Here is a 14162-nt window from a genome sequence, read left to right on the forward strand (position 1 = left end):
TCCTCTAAAAGAAAAAAATATCTTCTCCCTTGGCTCAAAGTAGATTTTAAAGTGGGTCTTGAGTTATAGAAACGTATTGCAAAGCAGCATAAGAATTCCAAACTAACGTTGTACAAGTAAGTTCATGTTCAAACTCAACTCGCATATTTCCACTCAACCCTAGCCATGTATTGGATGCACTTAGGGTGTTTTGTTTTTTAAAAAAAAAAAATTCAATAGTTTTGGGGGGTATAGGTGGTTTTTGGTTTTTGGTTACATGGATACGTTTTTCTGTGACGATTTCTGAGATTTGGTGTACCCGTCACCTGAGAAGCAAACACTGTACCCAATATGTAGTAATTTATCCCTCACCTCCCTACCAGCCTTCTCCTCTGAGTCCCCAAAGTCCATTACGTCATTCTTATGCCTTTGCATCCTCATAGCTTAGCTCCCACTTGTAAGTGTGGATATACGATAATTGGTTTTCCATTCCCAAGTTACTTCACTAAGAATAATGGCCTCCAGCTCCATCCATGTTGCTCCAAAAGACATTATTTCATTTTGTTTTATGGCTGAGTAGTATTCCATGGTGTATATGTATACCACATTTTCTTTATCCACTCGTTGGTTGATGGACACTTAGGTTGGTTCTATATCTTTGCAATTGCAAATTGTGCTGCAAATTGTGTCTTTTTCATATAATGACTTATTTTCCTTTGGGGATTGTTAGATCAAATGATAGTTCTACTTTTAGTTCTTTAAGGGATCTCCATAGTGTTTTCCATAGCAGTTGTACTAGTTTACATTCCCAGCAGCAATGTAAAATTGTTCCCTTTCACCACATCCACACAAATGTCTATTATTGTTTGACGTTTTAATTATGGCCATTCTTGCAGAAGTAAGGTAGTATCTCATTATAGTTTTCATTTGCACTTCCCTGATCATTAGTGATTGAGCATTCTTTCATATGTTTGTTGGCCATTTGTATATCTTCTTTTGAGAATTGTCTATTCATGTTCTTTGCCCACTTTTTGATGGGATTAGTTGTTATTTTCTTGCTGATTTGTTTGAGATCCTTATAGATTCTGGATATTAGTCCTTTGTCAGATGCATAGTTTGAGATTTTCTCCCACTGTGTGGGTTTTCTGTTTATTCTGCTGAGTATTTCTTTTGCTGTGCAGAAGCTTTCTAGTTTAATTAGGCCTCATTTATTTATTTTTGTTTTTGTTGCATTTGCTTTTAGGGCTTAATTATACATTCTTTGCCTAGGTTAATGTCTAGAAGAGTTTTTCCAATGTTATCTTCTAGAATTTTTATGGTTTCAGATCTTAGAGATAAGTCTTTGATCCATGTTAGGTTGATTTCTTAATAAGGTGAGAGATGAGGATCCAGTTTCATTCTTCTACATGTGGCTTGCCAGATTTTCCAACACCACTTATTAAATAGGGTGTCCTTTCTCTAATTTATGTTTTGTATGCTTTGTTGAAGATCAGTTGGCTATAAGTATTTGACTTCATTTCTGAGTTCTCTATTCTGTTCCACTAGGCTATGTGCTTATTTTTATACCAGTAATGTACTGTTTTGGTAATGATAGTCTTGTACTTTAATTTCAGGTTGGGTAATGTGATACCTCCATTTGTTTTTTTTGCTTAGTATGGCTTTGGCTATGTGGGCTCTTTTATGGTTCCATATGAATTTTAGGATTTATTTTCTAGTTATGCAAAGAACAATGATGGTATTTTTGATGGAAACTACATTGAATCTGTAGACTTCTTTGGGGACCATGGTCATTTTCACAATATTGATTCTACCCCTCCATGAGCATGGGTTGTGTTTCTGTTTGTTTGTGTCGTCTGTGATTTCTTTCAGCAGTGTTTTGTAGTTTTCCTTGTAGATATTTTTTACTTCCTTGGTTTAGTATATTCATAAGTATCTTATTTTGTTTTATTTTCTTTTATTTGCAGCTGTTGTAAGAGGGATTGAGTTCTGGATTTGGTTCTCAGCTTGGTCATTGTTGGTGTATATCAATGCTACTGATTTGGGTACATTGATTTTGTATCCTAAGACCTTACTGAATTTAATAATCAGATCTAGGAGCTTTGTGGACTGGTCTTTAGGGCCTCCTAGGTGTGCAATCACATCATTAGTGAAGAACAACAGTTTGATTTCCTCTTTTCCAATTTGTATGCTCTTTATTTGTTTCTCTTGTCTGATTGCTCTGGCCAGGTCTTTCAGTACTATGTTGAATAGAAGTGGTGAAAGTGGGCATCCTTTATTTAGTTTCAGTTCCCAGGGGGAACGCTTTTAACTTTCCCCCATTCAAGAAGCTCTTAGTATAAATGCTCAGGTCCAACTCCAGATTCAGTAGCTCCATGTACTTGCATTTTTGATTAGGTCTCCAGGCTAGTCTGAGGGGCAGTCATAGCTGAGAACTACTATGCTGGACACTTGATAAGGGAAACCAAATCCTGGATAACCCATCTAGCTGGTCGCTATACTAAAGTAGTGAGCTCATGCACCTCTCTCCAAAAAAAATAATAATAATAAATAAGACACCAGTTCCAAGAGTAGAAGATGATGTGCAAAGTAAAAGACAAAGTCAGAAAGTCATTATAACCTTGTATTTTAGTAACAGCATTTTTGTACTGTCACGGGCTCATCTAGATAAAGGACTAGGAAGTAAAATCAAATGCAATTATATTTTGCCTCAGGAAAGAGCTCTGAATACTTTTTTATTATATTGCCAAAGATAGGACTAGAATGCAAATCTGAGAAAGTAATATCAAAGGCCTTCCTCATTAACAGAAGTGGAAACAGGCATTTATATGCCACCAATAAATCAATTAAAGGAGGAAAGGAGCTTGAAATGGCCTTCATTGTGGTTATTAACTTCAGGGAGTGTAGCAGTTGGGGATTGCCGAATGCAGCATTTTCTTGTCATTCACCTGGAGCAAAATGTAGGAAAATAAAGCATGGTAACGCTGTCATCATATTAAACCCAAAGTCTGCTTAAGTGTTTGCTAAAGTGGAGCAAAAGAAAGCAGAGCCAGACGTTTCCAAAAACATTGTCCCCCTTTTGTGGATTTAAATCACGAGACTGTGAATCAGTGTGTGACTTGGTGTGTTTCTATGTGTCTGGTTTACATAAATCCGGACACTGGGAATTCTTTTAATCTCCCTGATTATTTCCAGTATAACAGTGTCCCAAAACAGGAGGATTCCATTAAGAAGTAATACACAAAGGAACTTCCCAGTGAGGTTTGAGAGAGCTGTGACCCTTCTCCATCCTCCTTTTGGCCTGTTAATCACCAAGTCCTATTTACTGTTTTCAGTTTACCAATTTCAGAAAATCTTAATTTGCGTTGAACAGTAGCATCTGGAATAAGATTACTGGTAAATGGAATCTATACTAGCTTAGGGATTTAATAATTAACAGAAAAAAGAGGATTCAATGTCTTGTCATGCCAGAAAATACCTTATGGTTTTTAGGCAGCCACTTTACCTTCTTGAGTCTTAAGTTCCTTAGCTATAACTTGAGAATGTAATATCTTTTTGACTTCCTCACAAAGTTACAGGGAAAAACATTTTATAATCTTTAATAAGTTATACAAATGTAAGGCACCATTAGTTTCAGCTTCTGCCTTTAAAATTTCTTATATGTCATGTGTAATAGTAATATGTATTTATTATGTATGGTGTTGGATGAAAGGTGTGCCATGAAGGAAGTAACTTCAGGATGTGATATTTCAATGTGAATTCATTTCACTATGCCAAAATATAGTTCACATTTATTCTAACACCCTGTGCCCTACCTTTGGATTTATTCTTTATTTCTTACTGGTTCCTGAACTGTTTTACTGTTATTTCATCCTTCCCCATACATGGGGACAAAGAGTTGGAACCATCCCTGTCCAGCGGTGCAACCCTCTTTTAATGACCATTCTGAAGAAGGGTGACTTGGTGACTTCATCTCCTACAAATTCATTTATGCCATGGGGGCAAAAGATTATTTCCTAATATGGGACAGAAAAAGCTGAGGTCCTCTCATCTGCCATTCTCTATGTGGTCTGGCAGTCACCAAGTCCTATCAAATGTGTCTTCTAAATCTCTCTCAAATCAATGCTTTAATGCAAGACATGAGTCTCACTCCTGAAGCACAGAAGTATCCAGCTCACTGGACTCTTCCCTTAATCATGTGCTCCCATCAACTACCCTCCTACCTACCCAGTCTTCCTTCCATTCACCATGCTGGAGTTGTTTCCTAAACCTGAATCTCTATACATCAATTTCCTACTTAAACCTTGGATGGCATCTAGCCTTGATTGGAAAGCCCTGTATTGTCTAAACATGACAAGGATGGCTTTCTAAATTTGATGCCTGTTAATCTCTGAAGTGTCTCCACTCACACTTGCACCCAGCAATATTGAGCAACTGCCTGTTCCCAAATGCACCATCCCTGTTTCAAAGCTCCCGGCTTTTCGTCACAATTCTATCTGCCCTTCCTCCACTCTTTTTCATCTGAAAAAATTCCCATTTATTCTTTAAAATTCTGTTTCAGAGTCCTTCTTTCTTTGATCCTCTTTCAGATCATCTGAGAAATAAACTACTACATCTAACAGTACATATTTTCATTATGGTACATATTACTCCAAATTTTAATTATTTGTTAGAAAAATCTGTTCCCCCTTTCAAAGTTGCGAGCCTCTTGAAGACAAGGATCATGTTGTATTAATCTTTGGGTCTCACGAAACTACCAGTGTATTTGACAAAGTATAGCTACTTTATAAATATTTCTTAAGTAAATGAATGGATGGGTTCTTATAAGTGAAAACAACATATATCCTGTATAATTTGTGGGACTGAGCTTTAGTAAAGAAAACATCTGACAGGGCTCATCACTTATTTATCACTGTTAGTTCTTTTCACCCTTTTGACATTTATATAATCTTCTTGTAAAAATCTAAGGTTGCAAGCATCTTATGTACATGAAGGAGCAACAGAAACTGACCAAATTGGGCTCATCGGTGAGCCACGTGCCCTGTGGCACACATTAGTGTCATCACAAATGGGTTATCTTCCCCTTCACCTCCTCCATATGACTTTGGGCAGCTGTTGTACTGAAATTCATGAAAAGCAGAGTTCCTTGTCAATTTCCCTCACTTCAGAAACAAAACTGCTCTCTGTAAAAGCACCTGGTCCTTCCCCTACAGAATGACATGCTCTTCTCTCTTTCCAAGGCAGTGAGAATGTAGTCAGGCATTGTGTGTCTCAGATCCCATTGATTAGAGTTAAATTGGAAACCAAGGAGCCCACAGTGGTGCTCCCTGCCTGTTGAACTCATGAGCTTACTTTGTCCCAGAGTCCCTCTACTGAATCAGTGTAAAGTGTAATCTAGCAGACCTCCCGTTTTTACTATTACGACTATGATCAATGGGTAATAGGTGAATATTCTCAATTTTATCTGACTGTACTACTTCCCAGAAAACTCTGGGGGTAAAAGGAGAAGTGTGTTATTTTTCTTTTATATTTATAATTATATTCTGTGCCTTCTATTATTTCATACCACAGAGGTTTTTCCTGTCTCTTCCAAGGTACTCATTTGACCTAGAAGTGAGAATTACTACCTATTGTGTAACTAATGATGGTTCTTTTACGAGTTAGTTAATCAAAAAAAATGAGGAATAAAACAAAAGTTGACATCAATGTACTTTGCATCTTTTTCAACTTCTTCATAAGACTTGATTTTGCTTTCAAATGTATGGTCCTAGATTATAAGCAATGTAAATTAGTTTCTCTCATTTCAAATAAGTAATCTCTGAAACTAGTACAATTTGAATTTCACTCTTCTATAAGTCAGATTTGGGAAATATAATTGAAAGTTCATTTCATGGAAACCAAACTTAGCTTGTTTTGCTGTTTTCTCTCTTTCCTCTTTGTTTTTTTTTTTTTTTTTTTTTTTTTTTTTTTTTTTTTTTTTCTCTCTCTTTCATTATTTATTCAATAAATGCAAGCTGGCCATATCATTTGTTGGTTGGATTTTGCTGGGCACTGTGAAGAATTAAGATATGTGAAGTTAGTGCTCTCAAAACCTTACAGAGAAAGAGACAAAATGTTAAATAGGAATAGAGTTGTCACAACACCGCGAAACAAGTAGTACAAGCAGCAAGGCCTACAAGTTCAGATGCCAGTCTTTACCTCTGATATTTTCTATCTGAGCTCCCTGGACTGCCATCCTTTGTGATTTATTTTTAATCATTCTTTTCATCTCGTTCTAACACAGAGATTCAGGAACACATCACTCATTCTATCCTCTATCTTTCTTATTGCCTCAACTCTACTTCTGAGCCCTTGAAATAAACTTTGGAAGCTATATTCTTACTACTTTGTGAAAGTCAGTATTATCTACCCAATTCTTCTGAAATATAGGAGATGAGGTTATATGAATTAGGAAAGGGGTGTTTTCTTCCAGATCTATATACCAACTTTACCTGCGTGTATGAAATCTTATAAAAAGCAAGTTTTTTACCATATTCAGCAACAAATTGTTACCAAATTGATGAAGCTTCATTAATAACTCTACTCCTTTTCAATAGTTATTTAGGATAGTCCCTGGTATATTATCTAACCCATTGTGAATGTGTGCACTCTCTTCCCTTGACTCCATAAACCAAAGCTATTCCACAGCCTTCCTTCCCTTCCTGGCAATGGGCTTCACGCATAAAAGCATCTGGTCAGGCTACTGAATCAATTTGATAAACATCACTTTTATCACCATTTTTTTTTTTAATTTTACCCTCAGTTGAGTCATTCTGTACACAGCTCATTACCTTTTGAGCAGTCTTCTGCTGTAGTTTTGATCCTCAGGAAATCAACCCCTCTCATGTTCACATCTTCCTTTCCACTTCTATGGCTGTAATTACCTCATTGTGTCTTAATCGCTTTTATGCTTCTGTATCTCTACCACTACAGTATAAGCACCTTGAGGACAAGCACTGTGACTTGATCACTGTAGTGCACTCAGAGGACAGCGGGTCCTGACTTGATCACTGTGATGTGCTCATAGGACAGTGTGATCCTGGCTTGATTGCTGTGGGGCACTCAAAGTGTAGTAGGGTTCCTGGAGTATGAAAGGCACTCAGTAAAGGCTTGTTTTATTTTCATTCATTTATTTTTAATCAGCAGATAATTATTGTGTATATTTATGGGGTACAATGTAATGTGTTGATCCCTGTATACATTGTAGGAAAAGTCAGTCAAGCTAATTAACATATCCATCACCTCACCAACTTATTTTTTTGTGGTGAACATGCTGTTTGTTGAGTGAGTGCTAAGAATTGAAAGGCAATGCGTGCTGTGGAGATGCAGAGGACAGGCACCGAACCCAGGCAGTTGTAGAAAGTTGGGGAAGATTTCAGAGGAAGATAGACAAACTGAGATTTGACACCTCACCTTGCTGAGGGTGACAGCAAGTTAGCTTGGCATAGGGAGAGGACGATCCTGTCAGAAAAGAGCATGGACAAAGTCCTAGATTTGAGAAAGAGCAGAGGCCATAGGCACAGGCAAAAAAACCCATGCAACTATACCTTTTGTTAACTATGCCTGAGAATCAAGGCAGAAGTCAGTGTGGTAGACATACATGTGCATCTATATATGTGCACATGAGAGGAAACTTTGGTTTTTAAAAGTTAAATTAGATGTAATAAAAAAATCCATCAACCTCTAAAACTCTTGATATTTAGCCCAAAGCCCTCTACATGACTAAACATATCCATTAACTTTCTCATTATTTAATTTTAATTTTTTCTATCATATTTTAATTCTGTGTTTTAACTGTTGGCATTTTAATAGTATATTTCATATAGTTTCCACTGCAGACAATAGTATGGTTAAGGAAAGATATTTGAATCTAACCACCTTGCATGAAGTTGTTATGTACAGGAACTGTTGCAAGTTCCAAACACTCAACTTAGAAATGAACATTTAGAAGACTACCTGTTTATAAATTGAGGTTTTGAGTGCATAAGGGACAACTGGCAACAGGATGAGATGGAAGCCATACTGGTCTGGGAGTCCAAACGTCTGCATCCTTCATTCACCAAGTCCATGAGACTCTTGGTTTCATCATCTGTTGAATGGGATCCACAATATCTGTTCTTCAGTCTTAAGTATTCTTAAAATTGAAAGAGAAACTGAATGTGAAACAAATCACCTAACAGATGGTAGATGGTTGTATTTAGTTATAGCACAAGGTCATTTGCTACAGTAGTTACTTTTATGTTAGACAATAACAATTTTATACCCCCTCCAACAACTACAACAATAATATATATGGAAAAATATGCGCAGCAATTTAGGTTAGTAAAAGTAAAGCTGTACTTTTTAAAACAAATGGTTTTCAATAGGTTTTCTATATGTTTGTGCCACAAGTACAGCAAGTATGTTTACAGAGAAATGGCTTCTTGCCTCAATAGCGTGAGGATAATATGTGTTGTAACCATTTTGTCTCATAGAATGATTGAAGATAGTGGGAAAAGAGGAAATACCATGGCAGAAAGAAGACAGCTGTTTGCAGAAATGAGTAAGTATGGATCTTTTAAGGAACACCCTATAGTTTCCATTGAATACTCATGGAAAGGCTAGAAATAACCACTTGTCTTTATGATATTTGTACTTTTCCTTGGATCCTAAGTTCCTTTCATGAAGTGTACATTTTGGCCTTTTTTACTTCTTACTTGGCAAGAGTTCAGTTAGTCAGTAATTCATCCTAATTTGTTATTAGACTGTATATTTTATATGGAAGAAAATGTTTATAGACCTATATATTTACATTCACACACATATGTACATACACAGACACTTGATAAACACTGTTTAGTATTGACATTAATACAATCCACTAAACTTTAAAGTCTGTGTTCATCCCCCTGCACTGTCACAGCAGCTGGCATATTGTAGGCACTAGATAAAATTTGTGAAATGAATTATTGACTTTCTTCCCTGCGAAGTGATATCATATGTTTATGTGGAAAGGAGAAGTTAGGCACAATTACTGGACCAAACTATAAACTGTCATTCAGACTTCATGTTCTACATGAGGAGAATCTATTCTGCAAACTGGTTTTTTAAAAAATACTAAGGAAAATAAAAGATAAAGGGATCTTAGAGGTGACCTGCTGCACAAGGGAACCCAAACTAAGTTACTGACTCCAGTGAAGAATCTAGTCAATAAAGGCTATTGGTTTATGTAAGTGCACAGTTGCTGTATAAGTAATTGGTTGGTAGCATCTCCCTCGTAGATCATTTTTCTTTTTCATAAAGAAAAAGAACTTGACATTAGGGGGAAAACCACACATCTCAAGTTGAATGTTGTAAAGGAAAAAGCATGGTTCTCTTCATGTCTTTTTATCTCTTCTTCCTGCATACGGAATGAGGATGAGCAGGAGTGAGTGGTAAGCCTTTTTCCCTAAGAAGGCAGTAGACAAAATTAGGTTCCTACTAAAGATTGAAAGGGATTGGCAAGAATGAGGGTCAGAACAGAAAAAGTTAAGTCCCAGATAATAAGATTCATATTTTCCTTTATCATTCCCCAATAATCTGGTGGTACCAAGATAGCATTAGAACTAACAAAGAGGAAAGAAAATTAAAATTGATGTGGGGAATCTCAATCGTGTTCCTTGCTTTTTCCACTTTTAGAAATGTGCTTAGAGTGTTTGGGAGAGTTTCAGCCAGGCCTTCCAATTTCTTAGACCCCATGTGTGGTACTGTGTCTTCACCTGGAATTGTGGCCTTTGTGCAGTTACAAATCCAACAGAGCAAGGAGCCTAGTGAGTACCTGTCCATCTAAACAAAATCCAAAGCAGCACAGGTATCCTCCAACAGCACATTCTTGTATTAAAAAGGCAAGAGTACATCATGGGACAATATCTTCTCAGACACAGTAGAAAAAAATATTTACCCTAAAAAGGCTATAAAATCTCGGGGGAAATCTTTGAACTTACCATTATAACACTAAAGACTGTATCAGACAGCACACTGTAAGAACTATAAAAGTATGCTTGTTTAACGATTTTGTAAATCCTTTTTTGAGTTTACGTATCCCAATGCTTTCTGAACCTGATATAGTGCCTGGCTCAGACAAATACATACGTTACAAATGTTTATTAAATTAAAATTGCCCAACTCAAAGAAAGCTCGATATGGTTTTTAGAGACATAGAAATAAGACAACTCTAAATTTTTCTTCAAGTGTCAGAGACTTAGGAAAATCGTGCATTCAGTTCCCAAATTATAACTTTATCTTTTCATAGAAACATTACAGTGATGTCTTGCAGCTTTATTAGTTCTATGAGTTCTTGTGATATTAGTTCTATGAGTTCTTGTGATTAATGGTCAGAATAGATAAACAAGCCAAACAAATATGTATCTTTCCTCCCTGGGTGTTCCAAATCAAATGTTGGCATAAACAGCTAAACACGTCTGACCTTAACAATTCATTAGTTTGAGCAACATGTTTATATCAGCACTAAGTATGACACATCCACAATAAGTAGGATTCTGCTGGATAAAACAATTGGCTGGTTTCAAAGGGAGCAATTGATTTTGACATGTAGACTGTCATACAAAAGAGAAAGGTAATATCATTGACAATGTGTTAAATGGTTGAAAAATATATGGGTATTCCAGCTGTATCAGCAGCACACCAAAGAAAGGAAAGGAAACCCTTATCAGAGAAGACTGACATCAAGATTCGAAAAGTAACTTCTAGGAACCTGTGCTTTGTAGACAGGGAGCAAAAAGGACTAGACTTGTAACTCTTCTCATCTAAGTATTATATAGAAATATTTAAAGAAAAAACAACAAAAGAAAGTGCCAATGAGATTCTTTGCTTTAGAAATTGCAAATGTGAAAGAAAAGTTGTCATGGACAGAGTTAAACAGGCAGGGAAGACTTTTATCCAAGACTGTTGCAACAGGGAAGAAAGACTGAACTCAACTTCCCTGGAACAAAAGGCAGGAAGGACTTTTAAGCACTGGGGAAAAATACTGGAGGACTTCAGGGAGGAGATTGGTCAATGTGGTTAGGCCATCTGTTTGCTAATTGTCACATTTAACAGTTAGGCTTCTACCCTCCCGATAAGACTTGGAGATAGAGGTGATATCTCCTTCAATGATTATATTTCAAAGGGCTGGCACCCACATTCTTGAGAAAGACATTCCTGGGTTGTAAACTTGGCAAGATATTTACATCTCAAAGGGACGGAGAAAGAATTTACAATGAAAAGTTTTCTAAAGTAAATGCTGTAAGAAAACAGAGGTCAGAAGCCTAGAGGAAGGAAGAAGTCTATCTAAAGTCAGGCAAGTTGAGGAGGTCTTGGTCTTAGCAAAGGTAAGGAACAGCAATTGGTAACAAAAATTGATAAGAAAGTTTGGTAAATTCAGGTGATTGCAGCACATATGTGTTAAACATTCACTCTTAGCTCATTACTATAAGCAGCAGAAGCAGGAAGAAACAGCAAAGAAATGAAATTAAGAGAAGCATAGACTAAAAAACAAGCAGAAATAATAGCTTTATATAAAAAATTGGGTGATCACCTACTTTGATTTAAGAAATTCTGTACAAGTTCTCCCTTAACCAAATATTGTCTTCACAATAATGCCCTAATTATCAGTTTGCTTACTACCTTGGATTACAGCTGAAAAAAATAAAAACCATCTAGTTAAGTATAAACGTCATTGGCTGGGCGCGGTGGCTCACTCCTGTAATCCCAGCACTTTGGGAGGCCAAGGCAGGTGGATCACGAGGTCAGGAGATCGAGACCATCCTGGCTAACATGGTGAAACCCTATCTCTCTACTGAAAATACAAAAAAAAAATTAGCTGGGTGTGGTGGCCGGCGCCTGTAGTCCCAGCTACCTGGGAGGCTGAGGCAGGAGAATGGCGGGAACCCGGGAGGTGGAGCTTGCAGTGAGCCGAGATTGCGCCACTGCACTCCAGCCTGGGTAACAGAGCAAGACTCTGTCTCAGAAAAAAAATATAGATATATAAACGTCATCCTCACCTTGGCTTTTTCAGCCATCAAATAAGTTTAGCAGCTCAAGTAAGTTTATCAGACCGACTTTTAACAGAAAAAATTATTTGTTCTTGGAATTAAACTCTCCTTTTCTGTTTTTCTACTCTCAGAGCACATTTACTTAGCCTTTTATGGTAGTCGTGAACATGTCCATACCACTCACTGCTGTGAACTCCTTTTTAGGGACAGACCTAGGACATGTACCTTCAAATCATTCACCTTAGATGCTGAATCAATGCTTGTTTAAAAGCCGATGGGGCTTGGGTAGGATGGGTAGGTTTTAATGGAAGGGACGTGATTGGAAAACACTCTTTGGGAACATGGAAGTCTGCCTAACAAGGTAAGGAAGGTCTTGGGGAGAAATGAGAGTGATGCCACTGGTCTCTCAGCAGAAGCGGGACCTGAAATCAAAGGGAGGGAAATGAAACTACTCAACAAATACTGTTTTTGGCTTTTGTTTTTGTGTATGTTTTGAGACACAGTTTCACTCTGTCGCCCAGGCTGGAGTGCAGTGACGTGATCTCGGCTCACTGCAACCTCCGCCTCCCCGGTTCAAGCAATTCTTGTGCCTCAGCCTCCCGAGTAGCTAGGACTACAGGTGCACCACCATGCCCGGCTACTTTTAGTATTTTTAGGAGAGACGCCCTGGGTTTCACCATGCTTGGTCAGGCTGGTCTCAAACTTCTGACCTTAAGTGATCCACCCACCTCGTCCTCCCAAAGTGCTGGAATTCCCGCGTGAGCCACTGTGCCCGGCCTAAGTACTGTTGAATTATTTGAAAGCAGGCCGTTCTTGAGAGTGTTGGCTGGAGTCAGCACATGCACGACTGGAAAGGAACCTAGGGCATGATTTTGAAATGCACACTATGAATTTAAGAACACCAATCTCAAAAATTCAGAAAAATGACATGAATGACTCCGCCCCCCTAGGTTATCATGGATATGGTGACTGTTTTCACCCGCTTCTTCATTTCTTATGCTTCTCAATCTCTTTAAGATACTAACACCATGGATCGCCACCTCAGAAATTCTATGTCACCATCCTAACCTAGTCTCCTGCTTTTTCTGTCTCCTCTACTTCTCTCTTTCTGTCTCTTAGTACCCTCTAGACACTGAAGTCAGAGAATTTAAAGTTTTCTTCTTGACCAGTTTTCTCCATATACAATTTGTCTCTCTCTCAAGTCTTTACGTTTATTGCTATGACTCTTGAGTGTTCAGAGTCCCCCAAAACAACCTCCCATTTCTCATGAGCCAGCTTATCCAAAATAGTCAGCACATAAACTAAACTTCCCTTCCAGCCTTGCCTACTTGTTGTCAAGTCTTCTTCTAATGAAGCAGCTTGAGGAGGGCTCATTGTCACTCCACTAATAGTGCCCATCACAAAAATACCTATCATCCCTGCCAAGACGGCTGCCTTCTAGTGTTCCCAAAGCCACGCGGTCTTTTAACAACTGCTAAGCAGCTGGGCACAGTTCAGAAGCGAGGAGGACACTCCGATTCCCAAGTTTGTGCCTCATTTTGTCACTAGAAATATAGAATAGCCCTACTTGTGCAGAGTCTCCTGTTGGTAAAATATTTCAGTCTTGGTCCAGTGGAGCACACTACTACATTTTGTGTGCTTATTGATAATTTTGGAATATACTAAAGCACTAATCCTTATATCCAACTGTCCTATGGATATCTCCACTTGGACATCTTACCAGCAACTCAAACTCTTTAGCCCAAAACTGTCTTCACCCATCAACAAACCTATTCCTCCCTGTTTGTACCTTACTTAGCTCAGTGAGGGAGACTCTATCCCATTCAGCTACCTAAGGTAGCAATTATTTTTCACCCCCAAACTCCTTAACCTTCCTCTCAGTATCTCTCTCTCTCTCTGTCTCTCTCTCCTTCAGTATCTCTTTCTCTCCCTCCCTCCTTCACACACACACACACACAGCCAGTGATAAAGTGTGGCAGAGTTCAGGCATCAGGTTCATCATAGGCTTCATTTTTATTCTGTAAATATATGTTTAGCAAAACTTTTAAATGAATGAGATATTTAAGAATCAAATGGCTATATATTAATAGAAGGTTTTATAACAAGCTTTCAAAATATAGAAGGCAAAACATACAA

General features: G+C 37.8%; 1 protein-coding gene across 11 annotated transcripts in view; it reads left to right on the forward strand.

Moving 5' to 3' along the window:
- The window catches only part of DTNA (dystrobrevin alpha), a 396234-nt gene that overhangs the window by 251827 nt on the left and 130245 nt on the right, over nucleotides 1–14162 (forward strand). For 6 of the 11 annotated variants that reach the window (XM_030925991.1, XM_010362728.2, XM_010362721.2 and 3 more), the window contains one exon: nucleotides 8490–8557. In XM_030925991.1, coding sequence (XP_030781851.1) covers nucleotides 8491–8557 — 67 coding nt within the window. In that variant the 5' untranslated portion in view covers nucleotide 8490. Of the gene's footprint in view, nucleotides 1–8489; nucleotides 8558–14162 lie in introns of those variants that run through there. The other 5 variants (XM_030925994.1, XM_030925992.1, XM_030925995.1 and 2 more) reach the window with 1 other exon arrangement.

The sequence above is a fragment of the Rhinopithecus roxellana genome, chromosome 21 (genome assembly GCF_007565055.1).
Source record: "Rhinopithecus roxellana isolate Shanxi Qingling chromosome 21, ASM756505v1, whole genome shotgun sequence".
Lineage (NCBI taxonomy): Eukaryota > Metazoa > Chordata > Mammalia > Primates > Cercopithecidae > Rhinopithecus > Rhinopithecus roxellana.